We start from the raw sequence: 21602 nt of genomic DNA, 5'->3' as shown, positions 1-21602 counted from the left end.
CTGTTCAACTGTAAAGATCGTATAGTGTAGGGAAGTGGTCACCAAAACTGTCTGCACAGTCCTGGAGAACAGCAGGAGGAGGTGCAGGCTTTTGTTCCAACCCAGTACAAACACACCTGCTCCATCAGGGTCTTGATAAGATGTCATAGGTGGTTTCATATTGAAATGTCATGTTATAGGCAAAAATGTCAGATGTAGCCTAATTTTTCTGCTGCATTTATACACTCTAACTCTCTGAGATGCTTTATAAATACTGGCCTTGGTGTTATTCGATATAGCCTTAATAGGATCAGCAGTGAGGAATCATAATAGTGACACTTGAAACGTGATACCAAAGAGTCAGAGAGCTATATTTCCCATCACATATATCATACATTTATTGCCTATAGTTTTACAAGCATGGCAATAACATTAGCAACAGGGCTGCAGCCACAACACAGGACAACTGATAGAATCTTTGACATTGTGGCAACGTCCAATGTGCTGAAGCGGCTGACGTCTTCATGCGTTTTAGCTCTAGTAGTGATACCTGTCAATGGTGCTGAAACGTCTTATGTCACATGACACGCCTGCGGTGGACGCATTTTGGGGTTTTCCCAGCTGTTTTACACAAGTTGTGTGATGCCATCAGTTTCACCTGGGTCTTCTCCCCTGTAATCATAGACACTTTTGGCTGAGGTATCGAATTGGGTAGGGAATATGTAGTTTGAAGAGCGTTTGCACATTGGGAAGATGTCGCCAAGATATCATAATAGAATGTTGATGTCTAGCCGACATATCAACGATGTAGAACTGTAGAATTTAGAATGTGTAAGACGTCAATGAGCAAACAATGTCTAAACTGCATCATCCCAATGTATACAGGATACATCGTGCCTACCTACTGAGCACGGTGTTGTCTGGACCGGCCTTCTTTATTTGGTCAGATTTTTGGTTTGTTTGTTAATTTCAATGTCCATGTATAAATTTGGACAGCACAGTACAGTAGAGAACAGCAGAGTACAATTCATTACAGTGGAGTGTACAGTAGAGTACTTTACAGTGGAGTGTACAGATCAGTACAATACAGAAGAGTACAGTAGAGTATAGTTCATTACAGTACAGTGTACAGTACAGTAAAGTAAAGTAACGTACAGTAGAGTACAGCACAGTAGAGTGTAGCCTACCTTACACTAATTTACTAAACTGTACTGTACTCTACTGAATTGAACTATACTGTACTGTACTGAATTAATATCTACTGTACTGTACTATCCTATACTTTATTGTACTCTACTGTGCTCTATTGTATTGAACTGTGCCATACCATATACTACGTTACAGCTTTATTCTAAAATTGTTTTTTTTTAAGAATCTTCTTCAATCTTGAAACAATACCCCATAATGACAAAGCATGGTTTTCAGAAATGTTTGCAAGTTTATAAAAATAATCATTCTAACCACATACTGTCCATAATGTAAATACATCCCATCACACACACACACACACACACACACACACACACACACACACACACACACACACACACACACACACACACACACACACACACACACACACAGACACACACACACACACACAAGTAGTGTTTCCTTTGCAGCAATTCAACCATAAGGCAGGCAGTCTCCCCTGAACACTTGATGTTGAGATGTGTCTGTTACTCCAACTCTGTGAAGCATTTATTTGGGCTGCAATTTCTGAAGCTGGTAACTCTAATGAACTTCTCCTCTGCAGCAGATGTAACTCTGTGTCTTCCTTTCCTGTGTCTGTCCTCATGAGAGCCAGTTTCATCACAGCGCTTGATGGTTTTCGCAACTGCACTTGAAGAAACATTCAAAGTTCTAGAAAATTCCCGCATTGACTGACATTCATGTCTTAAAGTAATGATGGACTGTCATTTCTCTTTGCTTTTTTGAGCTGTTCCTGCCAGAAATATGGACTTGGTATTTTAGCAAATAGTGCTATCTTCAGTATACCACCCCTACCTTGTCACAACACAACTGATTGGCTAAAACGCATTAAGAAGGAAAGAAATTCTACAAATTAACATTTAACAAGGCACACCTGTTAATTGAAATGCATTCCAGGTGACTACCTCCTGAAGCTGGTTCAGAGAATGCCAAGAGTGTGCAAAGCTGACGTCAAAGCTGGGTGGATACTTTGAAGAATCTCAAATATAACATATATTTTGATTTCTTTAACACTTTTTTGGTTACTCCCTGATTCCATATGTGTTATTTCATAGTGTTGATGTCTTCACTATTATTCTACAATGTGGAAAATAGTAAAAATAAAGAAAAACTCTGAGATGTGTCCAAACTTTTGACTGGTACTGTATTTATGTACACTCTGGACTACGACATATTTCTATGTTTCTTATGTCCATTATTTTACTTTTAGATTTGTGTGTATTGTTGTGTATTGTCAGATATTACTGCAGTGGTAGAGCTAGAACTACAAGCATATCGCTACACCCGTTAAAACATCTGCTAAATGTGTATATGCCATAAATTAACATTTATTTGATTAAAAAAGATTACAGCTGTAGAGGACACATTTATTTAATGAAAATATACTTCATTATTACAATAACAAACATTTCCTATCATGTTGCAATAATAAATATAGTATGCAATGGCCTTCATAAATACAAAACAAAATGCACGGAAACATTGATACAGTAGGCTATGTATAACTTAAGTCAATCACAGAATTATTCAGTATAAAGAATTATTTACTCCACAGAGTTGTGAATACATTACTACACAATAAATAAATGCATAAAAAAACAAATAAGTAAACATGTAAATAAATAGTTAGATATATGAATAGATAAATAGATATATAAATAAATAATATCTACACAACACACACATAACGCTCATTGGCTACTTAATGTTGTGTCTAGTCTTTGTAGGTGTGCCAGCACCACTGTCCTTATGTCTTCCCAGCCGCTTGCGCTGTATTCCTGCATAAATGAAATAGACTTGTTAAGATTTGAGAATAGACACATGCTGTATCATCATATAAATACATCCAGATTTGGTGAATGTACTCTCTTTGTAAGATAAATGGATCAACCTACCTCGCGTTTCAAGTAATTCTTCAGGAACTTGAAGTGAAGGCTCATCTTTTTGTTCACTCTTTTGACAGATTTTGATAGTCTAGTTTTCATAGACTTTACCTGTTAGAACAAAATACAAATAATTCATTTAATATTATGATTTGATTAACATGTAACCACTTATATTATAATCTAGTAGGATAGTATAATATTTTCCTTTTTGCCTTAATGTTTAAGAGGCGAAAATCACAAATGACATACGCATTGGTCCAGCTCCGAGGTCTGGCGATAGACGTCATTCATAAACTTGTCAACTCCTTTCTGGTCCCAGGCGGTGGACTCATATTTACCACTGCTGTACAATTTCTTTATAGCGTTCAGAGTATGCGAAATGAAGGCCATCTGTTCCTCAGCCTAGAAGAAGAGTGAACTGTATTAGTATATGCCTTGTGAATTGATGGCAAATATCAGAAAATTTGAGCAAATTGCATATTCGTTATAACCTAATTATATACGCTGCATTCGGGAAGTGTTCAGAATTCTTCAATATCTGCACATTTTGTTACGTTACAGCCTCATTTTGAAATTGAATAAATATGATTTCTCTCATCAATCTACACACAATAACCCATAATGACCAAGCCAAAACATGTTATTCGACTTTTTGGCTAACTTATTAAAAGCAAAAGACTGTTTTTGCCATTTTAGAAATGGTCTGTAACGTAACAAAATGTGGAAAAGGTGAAAGGGTCTGAATACTTTCCGAATTCAGTGTTTATTCCAATCTCAGAAAGAAAGGTTATGGATAGAACAAAACCCTTTTTATGCATATTTCTTACCTTGAAATGATTGACTTGTCTGTATTGTTTGTCAGGGAAAGTGATCTGAGGATCTCGAGAGACTTCATGACCCTGAATTGCCAAATAAATATTAACAAAATCTTGGATTATTATTACTGTACCAAAAGGAGTCAGGTAATTTAAATAAAACATTGCAGCTCATGAAATGTTGAAAAGATGACAACTGCTCAATGACCAGGAAGTGAATAAACATTACCCTATATCCTACCATTTTCTGAAGCATCGTTATGATGTTGTTGCTGAACACTTGGAACATGCTCGGAGACCGAGGCAGTGTCCTCATCCACGTGCATCCGATGGTTTTATTCCAGGTGCAAATCGTCATGACCAAGCACATCCAAAAGCTTATTGAACCCATTTTAGCGTAGATAAACTGTAGTTCTCGTTCTGTCCGCAATCAACGTTAATGCCCTACCGAAAGATAGCTTACTTCGTATAATTCCGACAAAAGTAAGACTTCCGCAACGGATAAAGAGCTAACGTGTTCTTCCTAACTGATCAATTTCTAGAATACACAAGTTCTGCCATGCTCCAACCTGTGTCGATCCTTTATACAAAGAGTCTGCAAGGTATTCCAAAAGTGAAAGGTGGAAGTTCCCTTACACTTTCATACCTGAGTGTTGTTTTACGTCTGGAGAAAATGCACGGAAAGGACAGGTGTATCGCTCGAAGAATTGTTACATCTTGAGTTATTTGCTGTTTTATCATGAAATATTGGCCTTTTAACCAGGATATTGTTGATAAAAAAATAAACATGTGAATCCATCGGACTATGGCCTAAATAAATATCACCATATAGAACATTTTTGTTTGGCCTTTCACTTCGAAAACCACAGTATTTCATGTTTGAAAACGCAACACCTTTTCATTTGCACATAGTAACTATGGTGTCAACTACGTTGTAACCACCTGCTTAAAGGGTAATTGTGGTTTGTGGACCCCAACTGCTTATGTAAAGATACAGATCAACCTTGTATGGGTTGAATGAATTACACACTCAACATGACTTTATAACGTTTTAGAAACAGGTTTGGGTGGTCTGAAATATTTTGGTAGACACCCTTCTATATGCTCCCGGATTTCAGAAAAAGACACTGGTATCCTATGAAGTGCACAGGCAGTATAGACCGTGGGAATACTGCTTCAATTGGAGCCTATATTGCGGGGGCTTTTGAATCTGGGCCTATAGGCATTTGTGCATATGATAGGTCTTTCACGTAGATCATCTGTCAAAGTATTCAATATTCTTGTCTTTAATGGACTTGTAAATGCATATTTTATTTATTTATCCAGTTATGTAAGTTGATGGGACCTCTGAAACTATTACCTTTTCTCTCCAGAGACTGAAGAGTAGAGGCTTGGTTTGAAGAGCGATTGGTATACTCCATTGAACTAATATTCAAATGATTATAATAATTATGTTGCATAATATCCAGTATTGTCACATCCTGACCAGTGAAAGAGGTCATTTGCCATAGTAGAGTGGTCAGGGCGTGGCAGGGTTTTTTTTAAATTTTTTTAGGTATTTTGGGTTTTCTTTTTCTATGTGGGTTTGTTCTAGTTATCATTTTCTATGTGTTGGTTTTCATGTTCGGCCGGGGATATGGTTTCCAATCAGAGGCAGGTGTCTTTCGTTGTCTCTGATTGGAAGCCATACTTAGGCAGCCTGTTTTTCCTATGGGGTTGTGGGTAGTTGTTTTCCGTTTTAGTCTTTGTACCTGACGGGACTGTGTTGGTCGTTTTTGTTATTTTGTCAAGTGTCATCATTAAAAGATTGAAAATGAGCACTATCCACGCTGCGTCTTGGTCTCCATTTCCCGACCCCTGTGACAGAACTACCCACCACCAACGGACCAAGCAGCGTGCATTCTCGGGGAGGAAGAGCAGGACCCAGCAGTATGGTTCTGAGGAGTGGACCTGGGAGGAGATCTTAGATGGGGCAGGACCCTGGACAAGCCCTGGGGAGTATCGCTGTCCGCAGTGGGAGATAGAGGCAGCGAAGGCAGAACGACGATACTGGGAGGAACAGCTCGGTAGGCAAGAAGAGGCCGAGAGGCAGCAGCAAAAACATTTTTTTCGGGGGGCACATGGATAGATTGGCAAAGGTGAGGTTAAGACCTGAGCCAACTCCCCGTGCTTACCGTGGGGAGCGAGTGACGGTAGAAGCATCGTGTTATGCGGTGGTGCGCACGGTGTCGCCCATGCGCACTCACAGCCCAGTGCGCTCAGTGCAAGCTCCTCACCGTTGCCGTGCTAGAGTTGGCCGGCAGCCAGGGAGAAGTGCACCGGTTCAACGTATCTGGTCTCCGGTGCGTCTCCTCGGCCAAGGTTATCCTGCGCCAGCTCTACGCACGGTAACCCCAGTTCGCCAGCTCAACCCAGTGCAGCCTATTCCAGCTCACCGCCCTTGCTGGGCTATGGTTAAGATCGAGCCAGGGCGTGTTGTGCCAGCCCTAAGCGCCAGACCTCCAGTGCGCCTCCAAGGCCCAGTACGTCCTGTGCCTGCTCCGCACACTCTCCCGCCAGTGCGCCACCATAGCCCAGTACGTCCTGTGCCTGCTCCGCACACTCTCCCGCTAGTGCGCCACCATAGCCCAGTATGTCCTGTGCCTGCTCCTCGCACTCTTCCTCCAGTACGCCTCCATAGCCCAGTACGGCCGGTGCCTGCTTTGAGCACGCGGTCCTCAGTGCGTCTCCCCAGTCTGGTGAGACCGGTTCCAGCTCCCCGTAGGAAGCCTCCAGTGATGATCAATGGTCCGAAGCCTCCAGTGATGATCCATGACCCGGAGCCTGTAGGGATGATCCATGGCACGAAGCCTCCAGTGATGATCCATGGCCCGGAGCCTGTAGGGATGATCCATGGCTCGGAGCCTCCAGTGATGATCCATGGCCCGGAGCCTCCAGTGATGATCTATGGCACAAAGCCTCCAGTGATGATCCATGGCACAGAACCAGTAGTGATGATCCATGGCACGGAGCCTGCAGCGAAGGTCCCCAGTCCGGAGCCTCCGGCGACGCTCCTCAGCCCAGAGCCTCCAGTGACGCTTCTCAGCCCGGAACCTCCGGCGACGCTTCTCAGCCCGGAGCCTCCGGCGACGCTTCTCAGCCCGGAGCCAGAGCCTTCAGCGGTGGTCGGCAGTGCAGAACCTCTGGTAATGATCCACAGGTCAGGGTTCCAGAAGCAGAGGGATCTGCGGTCAGAACGGGGGCTACGCCCAGAGGAGGAGCCACCTCCATAGCTGGAGGATTGGCGGAGGGTTTGGGTGTAGCACAGGAGCCGTCACGGACGGTGGCCAGCCTCCCTTCCCTCCCTTTTTGTTTAGGGTTGTTTTTGTGGGGTTTTGGTTTGGTGTGCAGTCGGGGTCTGCACCTTTGTCAAGTGTCATCATTAAAAGATTGAAAATGAGCACTATCCACGCTGCGTCTTGGTCTCCATTTCACGACCCCTGTGACAAGTATGTACTTTGTATTATTAATAACTATACGAACAAACAACATTTTACAGTAATATGATGCCACAGTCATATGATTTACTGTCTAAAAGTGTATTCTAAAGGCGTTTATTGTTTTTCATTGGAGATTATGTTGCAATGGAATTATGCTAACATTTCATGGAGAAATTCGTCTTCATTCATCGGTTGATTCACATCACACATTTTTATATAAAATATATAAAAATATTTATGTCAAATATATTATATCAAATATAAGCTGTGTGTGTGTGTGTGTTTATTCAAATATTATACACACTCTTAGAAAAGGGTTCTATATTGAACCTTCAGGGGTGCCATATATGAAACAATCAATAAAACCCTTTTTGGTTCTATCTAGAACCTTTTTTCCTAAGAGTGCGTGGTAATTTGCTGCAACATGGATGAATAACATAAACACATAGGAGTGTCATAATTAATATATTTAACAAAATTACTTATAAAACATGTTTTAATAAACTTTTATGCAAAATGTAACTACAATATGCTACCATGACACGTGTTTTCTTGGCATTTTTTATTTCTTCTGAAAATGTCTCAGGATGCCGTCTATTTCAACTCTCAAGGCCTCCCGTGCGCACTAACTGATTTTTCTTTAGACAGGCATAGATCAGGTGAGGTTAATAAATAATCCCTAACGCCTTAATATTTTGAGTATGGTCAAGTATGGTAATTAATCTCTGGATGGTGTATAATAGCAACCAGACACTGCAAATATATCGCCATCCTTCCTAAATGAGCTGGGGTGAGTGAATGGAAACTCAGGAATGTCACTCTGAGGCTAAAGATGATTTTAAAATAGCAACAGTGTGTATTGGCTGAGCTGATAGAAAACTCTGCATGGATCAACACCATTGCATTCACTCCACATTACAGGCCTGAATGACAAAGTGAAAAGTTGTAAACCTATTAAAAAATAACTCATTCTAAAACATCCATTCGGGGTTGCAACATGGCTGTTAAGTAATATTGCAAGACAACATGACAAATTAATTAACTTTTGTGCCTAAATAAATTTCCCTCATTAAAATGCAAATCATTTTATAACATTTTTGACATGCGTTTTTCTGGATTTTTATGTTGTTATTCTGTCTCTCACTGTTCAAATAACCCTACCATTAAAATTAAAGACTGATCATTTCTTTGTAAGTGGGCAAACGTACAAAATCAGCAGGGGATCAAATACTTTTTTCCCCCACTGTAAGTCCCGCTATGCCCTCAGACGAACCATCATAAAAGCAAAGCGTCAATACAGGATTAAGATTGAATCCTACTACACCGGCTCTGACGCTCGTCGGATGTGGCAGGGCTTGAAAACTATTACGGACAACAAAGGGAAACCAGACCCGAGATGCCCAGTGACGAACTAAATGCCTTTTATGCTCGCTTCGAGGCAAGCAACACCGAAGCATGTACTAGAGCACCAGCTGTTCTGGATGACTGTGTGATAATGCTCTCGGTAGTCGATGTGAGCAAGACCTTTAAACAGGTCAACATTCACAAAGCCGCGGGGCCAGACGGATTACCAGGACAGGTACTCAAAGCATGCGCGGAACAACTGGTAAGTGTCTTCAATGACATTTTCAACCTCTCCCTGACCGAGTGTGTAATAGCTACATGTTTCAAGCAGATCACCATAGTCCCTGTGCCCAAGGAAGCGAAGGTAACCTGCCTAAATGATTACCGCCCCGTAGCACTCACGTCGGGAGCCATGAAGTGCTTTGAACGGCTGGTCATGTCTCACATCAACAGCATCCTCCCAGATACTCTAGACCCACTCCAATACGCATATCGCCCCAACAGATCCACAGATGACACAATCTCAAACGCACTCCACACTGCACTTTCCCACCTACAAAAAAGGACACCTATGTGAGAATGCTATTCACTGACTACAGCTCAGCGTTCAACACCATAGTGCCCACGAAGCTCATCACTAAGCTAAGGACCCTGGACCTAAACACCTCCCTCCGCAACTGGATCCTGGACTTCCTGATGGGCCTCCCCCAGGTGGTAAGGGTAGGCAACAAAACGTCTGTCACGCTGATCCTCAACACTGGGGCCCCTCAGGGGTGTGTACTTAGTCCCCTGCTGTACTCCCTGTTCACCCAAAAACTGCATGGCCAAACACGACTCCAACACCATTATTAAGTTTACTGATGACACAAAGTGGTTGGCCTGATCACCGACAACGATGAGACAGCCTATAGGGAGGAGGTCGGAGAACTGGCAGTGTGGTGCCAAGACAATAACCTCTCCCTCAATGTGAGCAAGACAAAGGGCTGATCATGGACTACAGGAAAAGGTGGGCCCAACAGGCTCCCATTAACATCTACGGGGTTGCAGTTGAGCGGGTCGACAGTTTCAAATTCCTTGGTGTCCACATCACCAGCAAACTATCATGGTCCAAACACACAAAGACAGTCCTGAGAAGGGTACGACAAAACCTTTTCCCCCTCAGGAGACTGAAAAGATTTGGCATGGGTTCACAGAACCTCAAAAATGTCTACAGCTGCACCATCGAGAGCATTCTGACCGGTTGCATCACCGCCTGGTATGGCAACTGCTCGTTATCTAACCATAAGGCGCTACAGAGAGTAGTTGGTACGGCCCAGTACATCCCTGGGGCAAAGATTCCTGTCGTCCGAGACCTATATGATAATAGGCAGTATCAGAGGAAAGCCCATAAAATTGTCCGAGACTCCAGTCACTCAAGTCATCGACTGTTTTCTCTGCTACAGGAGGGCAAGTGGAACCAGAGCGCCAAGTCTAGGACCAAAAGGCTCAGCTTCTACCCCCAAGCCATAAGACTGCTGAACAATTAATCAAATGGCCTCCGTGCTATTTACATTGAAACCCCCTCCTTCATTTGTTTTGTACACTGCTGCTACTCGCTGTTTAATATCTATGCATAGTCACTTCAGCCCTACCTACATGTACACATTACTTCAACTAACCTGTACCCCTGGTACCGGTACCCCCTTATTGTTATTTTATTGTGTTGCTTTTAATTATTTTTGACTTTTGTTTATTTGGTAAATATCTTCTTAACTCTTCTTGATCTGCACTGTTGGTTAAAGGACTTGTAAGTAAGCAATTCACGGTAAGGTCTACGCTTGTTGTATTCGGTGCATGTGACAAATAAAGTTTGATTTGATTTGAAATATCATACCACATCTCCAAAAAATGCAAACCTCGGCAGTTACTGTAATGCTGAGAGGTTAGCATGTCTTGGGGGATATGATATTTGTGCGTCTTTAACTTTCTCACTAATCATTATTCACGATTCATTCAGGATTGCTGTAATCCTGTCAGATCCGGTCTGTTTGTTTGCCATGGTGCTGAAAGGTCTTCTTCTCTTGCCTCCACTGCGGACGCATTTTAAAGGTTTCCCAGCCGTTTTACACAGGTTGTGTGATATCATCAGTGAGTCTTCAAGTTAAGACACAACAACACTGTGTGGCATTATCAGGACTATTTAAGGACATTTTTATTAGGCCTATATGTAAATATGTTAGATTAAAATAGATTTCAGCTGTTAGAGGTCACATTGATTTAATTAAAATGTATTTAATCCTGACAATAACAAAATCATGTTGCAATAATAAATACAGTACGCAATGGCCGTCATAAATACAAAAATCAATGCATGAAAACATTGTTACATTTTCTACAGCCTAAAAATACCTAGCACATAATTCATTATTCAGTATAAAATGTGTTTTACTTCGCAGAGTTGTGAATACACATAATAAATAAATAAATAAAACATACATAAAAAATAACCGTGTAAATAAATAGTTGAAAAAATAGACGTATAAATAAATCATCTCTACACACACATGAGGCTCATTGGTTAGTCAATTGGTATCGTGACTAGTCTTAACATGTGTGACAGCACCACGTTCCTTATGTCTTCCCAGCCGCTTGCGCTGCATTCCTGCATGAACGAAACACACGTTATATTTTAGAATAGACACATGTGTCAACACATATGAATATATCCCTATTTGGTGAATGTACTCTCTTGGTAAGACAAATTGACCTACCTCGCGTTTCAAGAAATTCTTCAGGAATTTGAAGTGAAGGCTCATATCTTTGTTCACTCTTTTGACAGATGTTGATGGTCCAGGTTTTATAGTCTTTACCTGTGGGAACAAAATATAAAGTAATCATGTTATATTATGATTCGTTTAAATCACATTATATGGCAATCTAAAATTATAGGATAATGTTTGCCTTTTTGCATTAATGTTCAGAGAAAATCACAAATCACATAGACTTACGCATTGGTCCAGCTCCGAGGTCTGGCGATGCAGACCAATCATAAACTCCTCAACTCCTTTCTGGTCCCAGGCGGTGGAATCATATTTACCACTGCTGTACAATTTCTCTATAGCGTTCAGAGTTTGCGAAATGAAGACAATCCGGCCGTTATCCTAGAAGAGTGATTTGTATTAGTACATGCCTTATGAATATCAGAAAAGTATAGCAAATTGCGTATTCGTTAAAAACGAATTATATGGCCTACACTCTTAGAAAAAACGTTGAACCAAAACCTTTTTTTTTAAATAGTGTAGGCTATGCATATGTCTTACCGTGAAATTATCGACTTGTCTGTATTGCTCGTTAGGGAAAGTGATCTGAGATTTCCGAGAGACCACATGACCCTGAGATGCCAAAAAATAGAAACAAATGATTGCAATGTTATTATTGTATACATATAGGAGTAACTGAATCAAATGAAACACAGCAGCACATTAAATGTTGAACAGATGACAACTGCTCAATGACCAGGAACAAGTAAATAAACATTACAGTATCCTACCATTTTCTGAAGCATCGTTATGGTGTTGTTGCTGAGCACTTGGAACATGCTCGGAGACCGAGGCAGTGTCCTCATCCACGTGCATCCGATGGTTTTATTCCAGGTGCAAATCGTCATGACCAAGCACATCCAAAAGCTGATTGAACCCATTTTATCGTCGGTCTACTGTAGTTCTCTGTCTGTTCACTATCAACCGAGGTGCAAAATTAGGCACACTTCAGAAAGACAGCCTATACTTTGTAGAATTTCGAAAAAGAAGACGTTGTCCTCAAAGGATAAAGAGATAAAGTGTTCTTCCTGATCGATCCACTTCTCGAAATCCAGAGTTCTGTCATGCTCCAATCTGTGTCGATATTTTATACAAAGATGTTGAACGGTGTTCCGAAAGTGAAAGGTGGAAGTCCCGGTAGACAGGCGCTTTCATACCTGACAGTATATCTTTCGGCCTGGAGACAACGCACGGAAAGGACAGGTGCATCTCTCGAAGACTTGTTAAAACCTTAACTAATTTCTTATTTTAATCTGAAATATTGGATTACCAACCAGGAACATGTTTGAGATGAAAAACATTTACTTGTGAATCCATTTTAGTCAGACGACAGCCTAAATGAATATGCATTTTTTGCAAACATTTCGTTGTCCTTTCACTTCGGAAACAATAGGGTTTAAATCTCGTCTTCGCAATCGCAACACCTTTTACATTTACACCCGGAAACTATGGTATCCAACTACGTTGAAACCATTTCTGGACCTCAACTTCCTATTTAAAGATACATTTCAACGTTGTATGGGTTGAATGAATTACACACTCAACAATACTGTATTTCGTTTTAGAAACGGGTTTAAGTGGCCTGATTTATTTTGGTAGACCCGCTCCTTTATGCTCCCGGTTTTCAGAATAACAAACTCGTAGCCTATGCAGCGCACAGGCAGTATAGACCTTGACAATACTGCTTACCTTGACATAAGTGCTTAAATTGGAGCCTATATTTCGGGTGCTTTTGAATCTGGGCCTACAGGCACTTGTGAGTAAAATATAGGTCTATGACATAGATCATTTGTCAAAGTATTCCATATTGGTGTGTTTTTATTGGACTTTTATTGGACTTCTATCCAGATATGTGAGTTGATGGGACCTCTTCATCTGTTGTCTTTCCACTATAGAGACTGAAGAGTAACAGCATGGTTAGCATTGCTATACTCCATTGAACTAACATTCAGAATGTGGAGTTATAATTATGCTGCATGGTATCTAGTAAATGTCTACTTGATAGAATTAATAACTATGCGAATCAACAATGTTTTACAGTGCTATGATGATGTCTTAAAGGGCGGGGAAGTATGGCTGGAATTCAGAGTATTGTAAAGGAGTTTATTGTTTTTCATTGAAGATGATGTTGATATGTAATTGTTAGTAGGAATAACATCTCATTTAGGAAAACATTTAAACGAAAAAGTCGTAGTATTTCAAGGTTGCATCACACCACAGCATTTTATAAAATTGCGAGCACAATTTCAACCAATGTAAGGCGTGTTTGTATCTTCATTTAAATATTATAGCCTACATGGAAATTCTTTGCAACACGGAAAAATAACATAAACATATGAAGCTTACAGTGGCACATTTCATTTATTCAACAAAAGTACATGTTTTGCAGAAATGAACTAAAAGTAATGCTACTATCACACGTGTTTGGACGTTGGACCCTTAACCTTTCCGCCTCTGGGATACAGCCTCTTGGTCTCCTCTCCTACACCACACACAAAATACACCATATCTCAATAAAACTACTGAATATATGAATGAATCAAACTCCAATAATCAGTTTTCAACTAGATTAAATAACTTGTGATATCACAGTATATATGCTACAGCCTAGATTCAGAGCCATATTTCTAAATATGTCTCTGCCTATATGGTCAATTTGTTACAGGTTAAAGAAATTAACCTACCATGGAAAGATCATTGAGGGTCTGGCGAGTTTGAGAAAGATAATACATTTGCTCCTTTTGGTCACTGCATTTAGCATAGACAACCCGGTAAAGAACAATTACACACAGAAGATGTACCACAAAGGACAAGTTAAGAGTTCCCATGTGTCCGGTGAGTTGATAAATCCTTGAACACTACTTCTAAACGTTGGTCCTACGTGCCCCACATTGGAATATAAAAAGGTAAATCAAACAATTTGTTGTGGACCTGATTTATTATTAAGAGCTAGATACAATGTCATGAAGGTGTTTTATTACAGTTTCTATAGGCCAAATAAAATAACGTGAACAATGACTGCTCAGTGCTCACTGTCAGCGAGCTGCTATACAGATTAAAGTCCTTTGTTATTTTGTATAACTGCACGTGGGACAGGGTCATGACTAGAAGGGACCCAGTTTTGGCCAAAATAACGTCAGATTTGACTTTTCGTAGCAGATTAAACGAAATTACGCAGCAGGTTAGGATAATTAACGTAGCATGTTAGGATTATTAGGTTACATTTAGGAAAAGAGCCAGGGATAGGTAAAATGCCCCCCCAAACTTTGTACATTCATTTTACAATTACGAACCCTTATAGCCGTGACGGTGGGTCAGCCTCTGTCTCGGCAGATGATGACGTCTGTAATTACACACCATAAATCGCTTTCACTTTCGAAAACCAAAGTTTTTACATATTACTGCATTTCGTCATCTATCCCATCTACCACAGCAGGTAGAACATTGCTTGCGTGCTAGGCTAGCTCACTCAACATTATTATTACATGCTTATTGCATGTATAAGCATGTTCTGTTAGTAGCAGCCAATGGGTGGTGTTCAGTGTAGGACAACATTCCATGAGACTTTTGAAAAAAGCATGCAAGGCTTGACGTTAACATCAATCCACATGTCCATCAGACAAGGAGGTGACTGAAAATGTTGTGTTGTTACATAAAAAATAAAATGCATTATTATTCCCATAGCATTATTAGAGAGAAACAGACAAATTATGCTACCCTCCGCCTATTGGCTACTTAGCTTATTCAAGACAGTCTCAAAATACAACACCGCCCCAAGACATACAAACAAGCTCCCTCACGACGCCAGGACAGCGGAGTCAATCACCACCTTCCGGAGACACCTGAAACCCCACCTCTTTAAGGAATACCTGGGATAGGATAAAGTAATCCTTCTAACCCCCCCCCCCCCCCAAAAAAGATCAAGATGTATATGTACTAAGATATAGATGTACTATTGTAAAGTGGTTGTTCCACTGGATATCATAAGGTGAATGCACCAATTTGTAAGTCGCTCTGGATAAGAGCGTCTGCTAAATGACGTAAATGTAAATGTAATGTACAAATATCTCTGTCCCTGACTGGCTTTTCAAAGATGGCTAGAAATGCAAAAATGTTGTGCTCCCGTAGGAAGCAACCAATCCGCCTTTGTTGACCAGACATTGTCTATAACTGGGATAATAACTCAATAACTAAAAAATAATATGAACACATGTACAGAGGTGGCTACTTGCATCTCTCACGTTGATATCAAAGCAAGAGCATTTACCCCAGTTCAAAGTGAACGGCTCAGATCTATGTATGGCAATAGCTATTTGCATATAGGTCTACTGCAGCTCTGATTGGTTATGGCGCACTGGTCTGCGTAGTGTATGGTCCTGAGTCGTGCATGTCTTTACAATAGATTCCTACTCCAATTCGGTCTGCCTACAAGAAAATCTCTTGCACAGTTGGTTTTGCATACTAAGTCTTGCATAGTTCGTTTTGTTTCGGTATGTTACATTGAAGTGGCTAATACTCCGTTGATTCGAGAATTCCCACAGTAGAGTGAAACGTTGATAGTGGTAACTAAAATGGAAAATTCTAGAAAGTTTATTGATGTTCAATCTGGTGCTTCTCTGCTCAGGCTGATATTTCTTCTGCTCGGCAGCCCGAGGGGAGCTGTGCTCAGCTTTGAGGGAACATTGCTTGTACCTATCCAAGCCTTTCAGATCTATATGTGTGTAGTGGGTAGGGGTTGTTTCTGGACAGGACCGCCATTTCCACCTGCCCTCTTTTCCCGAATGGAATTCAGCCCACTGCTGTGCCTTGTCTGATTTACAAATCTATTGATGGAATCTACTGTATGTAATATTCCCTATTTCTGCATCTCCTCACTGCTAAAACATTGGTTTGTTAGTCAAGTGCTTCATAATCGTTGTCACAGGGGGGTTAAAAGATGGGTGTGTGACTCATTTATTGCAATGTCCTTCATCTGTGTAATAGAAACCATTCAAACAACTTGTTATTCATGAGTGTGATAAAAAAAACATCATCCTTTCTTCTCCAACAACATTATTTATATATATACAGTCTTCACCTCGTGGATTTGGGTCGACGGGATGAAAGGTGGGTCCTCCAGAGGTGCCTGTCCTCCATTGCAGATACAATCTCCTCCTCCAGTCTGGTGTTGGTCCTTAGCTAGTCCAAGTATGTGTTCTCTGACCTTCCCCTTCTGCTGACACCGTGCTGTGGTTGCCAGATGATTAGTTCACTAAAGCTGTTGTTTTTAGTTAGTCTATGGAATACATTTCATTTCCCAGGATTTCATGTACCCTAACCGTCCACCAGAAGGAAGCACTATTTAACATTTTAGTGCGAACCCCACTAAAGTCTAAAGCTCTAAATCAAAACATCCCTTTGGACTTTGGTTAAATAAGAATTAGTGACACAACACAAACATTATGGAAAGTGGTAAAAAAATTATAAAAACAAAACAAATAATAATAACAATATTAAGCAATAAAAAAATGTATAATAATATTGTTTTATATATTTGGACATTATATTTAGAGATGCCCCCAACCTCAAAGTAATCAACATGTAAAATACACTCAGCGGTCAGTTTATTAGGTACACCAATCCTGACTGCCATCAGCATGATGCAAAAGGAACCGGGACTCATCAGACCAAGCAACCTTTTTCCACTTCTCAATTGCCCAGTGTTGGTGATTGTGTGCCCACTGGAGCCGCTTCTTCTTGTTTTTAGCTGGTAGGAGTAGAACCCATTTTGGTCGTCTGTTGCAATAGCCCATCCATGACAAGGAGCCACAAATTGTTATTTCTGAGATGCCGTTCTGCACGCCACTGTTATCTTCTATGGGCTAGGTGGGACACTTGCGTCCCACCCTAGTCAACAGCCAGTGGAATCGCGTGGCGCGAAATACAAATACCTCAAAAATGATATAACTTCAATTTCTCAAACATATTACTATTTTACAGCATTTTAAAGACAAGACTCTCGTTAATCTAACCACACTGTCCGATTTCAAAAAGGCTTTACAGCGAAAGAAAAACATTACATTATGTCAGCAGAGTACCCAGCCAGAAATAATCAGACTCCCATTTTTCAAGCTAGCATATAATGTCACAAAAAACAAAACCACAGCTAAATGCAGCACTAACCTTTGATGATCTTCATCAGATGACAACCCTAGGACATTATGTTATACAATGTATGCATGTTTTGTTCAATCAAGTTCATATTTATATCAAAAACCAGTTTTTTTACATTAGCATGTGACGTTCAGAACTAGCATACCCCCCGCAAACCTCCGGTGAATTTACTAAATTACTCACGATAAACGTTCACAAAAAACATAACAATTATTTTAAGAATTATAGATACAGAACTCCTCTATGCACTCGAAATGTCCGATTTTAAAATAGCTTTTTGGTGAAAGCACATTTTGCAATATTCTAAGTACATAGCCCAGGCATCATGGGCTAGCTATTTAGACACCCGGCAAGTTTAGCACTCACCAATATCAGCTTTACTATTATAAAAGTTTCATTACCTTTTGTTGTCTTCGTCAGAATGCACTCCCAGGACTGCTACTTCAATAACAAATGTTGGTTTGGTCCAAAATAATCCATCGTTATATCCGAATAGCGGCGTTTTGTTCGTGCGTCCCAGACACTATCTGAAATGGTAAATCAGGGTCGTGCGCATGGCGCAATTCATGACAAAAAAAATCTAAATATTCCATTACCGTACTTCGAAGCATGTCAACCGCTGTTTAAAATCAATTTTAATGCCATTTTTCTCGTAAAAAAGCGATAATATTCCGACCAGGAATCTCCTTTTAGCTAAACTGAGGAAAGTAAACAAAGCTTTCGGTCGATGCGGGCACGAGCCTGAGTCTCACAGTACTGTAACCAGCCACTACCCAAACGCGCTACTTTGTTTCAGCCAGAGCCTGCAAAGCCACGATTCAGCTTTTTACCGCCTTCTGAGACCCTATGGCAGCCGTAGGAAGTGTCACGGGACAGCTAAGATCCTCACTCTTCAATAAACAGAGACAAGAAGAACGACACCTTGTCAGACATGCCACTTCCTGCCTGAAACCTTGTCAGGTTTTTGCCTGCCAAATGAGTTCTGTTATACTCACAGACACCATTCAAACAGTTTTAGAAACTTTGGAGTGTTTTCTATCCATATGTAATAAGTATATGCATATTCTAGTTACTGGGTAGGAGTGGTAACCAGATTAAATCGGGTATGTTTTTTATCCAGCCATGAAAATACTGCCCCCTAGCCATAACAGGTTAGAATCCATTTTTATGCCATTTTTCTCGTAAAAAAACGATAATATTCCGACCGGGAATCTGCGTTTAGGTGAACAGAGGAAAGAAAACAAAGCATTCGGTCGACGTGGGCACGCGCCTGAGTCTCACAGTACTGTAACCAGCCACTACCCAAACGCACTACTTTTTTTCAGCCAGAGCCTGCAAAGCCACGGTTCAGCTTTTTGCCGCCTTCTGAGAGCCCATTGGAGCCGTAGGAAGTGTCACGTAACAGCAGAGATCCTTTGTAATGGATAGAGATGGCAAAGAAGGCCAAGAAATGGTCAGACAGGGTACTTCCTGTACAGAATCTTCTCAGGTTTTGGCCTGCCAAATGAGTTCTGTTATACACACAGACACCATTCAAACAGTTTTAGAAACTTTGGAGTGTTTTCTATCCAAAGCTAATAATTATATGCATATTCTAGTTTCTGGGCAGGAGTAATAATCAGATTAAATCGGGTACGTTTTTTATCCGGCTGTGAAAATACTGCCCCCTATCAATAACAGGTTAATACTACACACACAACCCGAACCATATGAAACAAACACCCTTCTGCCACGTCCTGAACAAACTACAATACAAATACTCCCTCTACTGGTCAGGACGTGACAATGACGTCAGTAATCTTCAGGTCGGAACTCTAGAGATCCCGACTTGAAATTACGAGTTGGATGACTGTTCAAAACTTATTTTCCCTGTCGGAGTTCGTTTAATTTTCCAGAATTCCTAGTTGTTTGAACTCACTGAAGTCTGAGACTTCCCAGTTCCGAATTTCCAGTTGTTTTGAACACGGCAAACGCCATGCTGGATTGACAACATGCCAAATGTATTCAACCTTTTCTGGCCCTTGGTGTTAAAAGTTTATCCTATTCATCTTGGAAAGAGACCCTTAAACCTGTTAGGGACAGACGTTCCGCTAGCAGAACTCCTCACCAATATCCAATGGTAGAGCGTGGCGTGAAATACAAATACCTTAAAAATGCTATAACTTCAATTTCTCAAACATATGACTATTTTACACCATTTTAAAGACAAGACTCTCGTTAAGCTAACCACATTGTCCGATTTCAAAAAGGAAAGCAAAACATTAGATTATATATGGAGAGTACCCTGCCAAAAATAAATCACACAGCCATTTTCAAAGCAAGCATATATGTCACAAAAACCAAAACCACAGCTAAATGCAGCACTAACCTTTGATGATCGTCATCAGATGACACTCCTAGGACATTATGTTATACAATACATGCATGTTTTGTTCAATCAAGTTCATATTTATATCAAAAAACAGCTTTTTACATTAGCATGTGATGTTCAGAACTAGCATACCCACCGCAAACTTCCGGTGAATTTACTAAATTACTCACGATAAACGTTTACAAAAAACAGAACAATTATTTTAAGAATTATAGATACAGAACTCCTTTATGCAATCGCGGTGTCAGATTTTAAAATAGCTTTTCGGCAAAAGCACATTTTGCAATATTCTGAGTAGATAGCTCGGCCATCACAGGCTAGCTAATTTGACACCCACCAAGTTTGGTGCTCACCAAACTCAGATCTACTATAAGACAAATTGGATTACCTTGGCTGTTCTTCATCAGAATGCACTCCCAGGACTTCTACTTCAACAACAAATGTTGTTTTGGTTCGAAATAATACATAGTTATATCCAAATAGCTCCGTTTTGTTCGTCCGTTCATGTCAGTATCCGAAGGGTGACGCGCGGGCGCATTTCGTGACAAAAAAATTCAAAATATTCCATTACCGTACTTCGAAGCATGTCAAACGCTGTTTAAAATCAATTTTTATGCTATTTTTCTCGTAAAATAGCGCTAATATTCCAACCGGGCGACGTTATATTCATTCATAGACTGAAAGAAAAACATGGAGTCGTCTCGTGCACGCGCACCCCACTGTCATTGTTCCCTGCCTGACCACTCACAAAAACTCCTGCTTTTTTTCGCCCAGAGACTGCAGAGACGTCATTCCGCTTTCTGGAGCCTTCTGAGAGCCAATGGAAGCCTTAGAAAATGTCACGTTACAGCAGAGATGCTGTATTTTTGATAGAGATGCCCTAGAAGGAGAACAAATTTTTAGACAGGGCACTTCCTGTATGGAATCTTCTCAGGTTTTGGCCTGTCATATGAGTTCTGTTATACTCACAGACACCATTCAAACAGTTTTAGAAACTTTAGAGTGTTTTCTATCAAAAACAACTAATTATATAAATATTCTAGTTTCTGGGCAGGAGTAGTAACCAGATTAAATGGGGTACGTTTTTTATCCGGCCGTGAAAATACTGCCCCCTATCCCAAAGAGGTTAAACCCAGACTTGGAACACACACAAGTCTACTGAATAGCAGGCTAGTTATTTGAAATTAGCCACTGATTCCTTCCAAACCACTCATTGTTGAATTTGCAGTTTCCAACTTGTTGTGTAATGTTCATGTCCAATGGTCGATGAGCACTTACACGTTTTATCTATAATATCTCTTCATATGACAAGGCTTGAAAAGGATTTGATAGTAGATTGTGAACGTGAGTCATGATGGCAAAATCAAGTTTCTGCCCCCGACTCAATGTACAGACCAATGACAATGTGGCACACGTAGCACAAGTCACTTTGAGTTCAGGAGTGACATTCCACAGACTCTGAACAGATGTTGAACTGAAACCCAACTCCTATTTCCAATTCGCTATTGAACATTGGTACTCACATTTTTTTGTCCTCTCATCCTCTGAGTTGTTTATTTATCTTC

The 21602-nt window shown here is 40.5% G+C and overlaps 2 protein-coding genes across 2 annotated transcripts; both read right to left on the bottom strand.

Annotated features, from left to right (window-relative positions):
• Positions 1 to 2882: 2882 nt before the first annotated feature.
• On the bottom strand, positions 2883 to 4379 carry LOC123741675 (interferon a3-like). Its single transcript, XM_045714978.1, has 5 exons — positions 4134 to 4379; positions 3905 to 3976; positions 3327 to 3479; positions 3087 to 3185; positions 2883 to 2969 (listed from the first exon to the last, which is right to left on the bottom strand). The coding sequence occupies exons 1-5, from the start codon at positions 4281 to 4283 to the stop codon at positions 2883 to 2885; spliced, it is 561 nt and encodes a 186-aa protein (XP_045570934.1). The 5' UTR covers positions 4284 to 4379.
• A 6830-nt stretch (positions 4380 to 11209) lies between these two features.
• LOC106593342 (interferon alpha-3-like) lies at positions 11210 to 12394 on the bottom strand. The gene is made up of 5 exons (XM_045714979.1): positions 12245 to 12394; positions 12015 to 12086; positions 11703 to 11855; positions 11466 to 11564; positions 11210 to 11356 (listed from the first exon to the last, which is right to left on the bottom strand). The coding sequence occupies exons 1-5, from the start codon at positions 12392 to 12394 to the stop codon at positions 11273 to 11275; spliced, it is 558 nt and encodes a 185-aa protein (XP_045570935.1). The 3' UTR covers positions 11210 to 11272.
• Positions 12395 to 21602: the final 9208 nt, after the last annotated feature.

The sequence above is a fragment of the Salmo salar genome, chromosome ssa03, assembly GCF_905237065.1.
Source record: "Salmo salar chromosome ssa03, Ssal_v3.1, whole genome shotgun sequence".
NCBI lineage: Eukaryota > Metazoa > Chordata > Actinopteri > Salmoniformes > Salmonidae > Salmo > Salmo salar.
The sequence above is the reverse complement of the archived record's forward strand: the minus strand, read 5'-3'. Positions and strand labels throughout refer to the sequence as shown.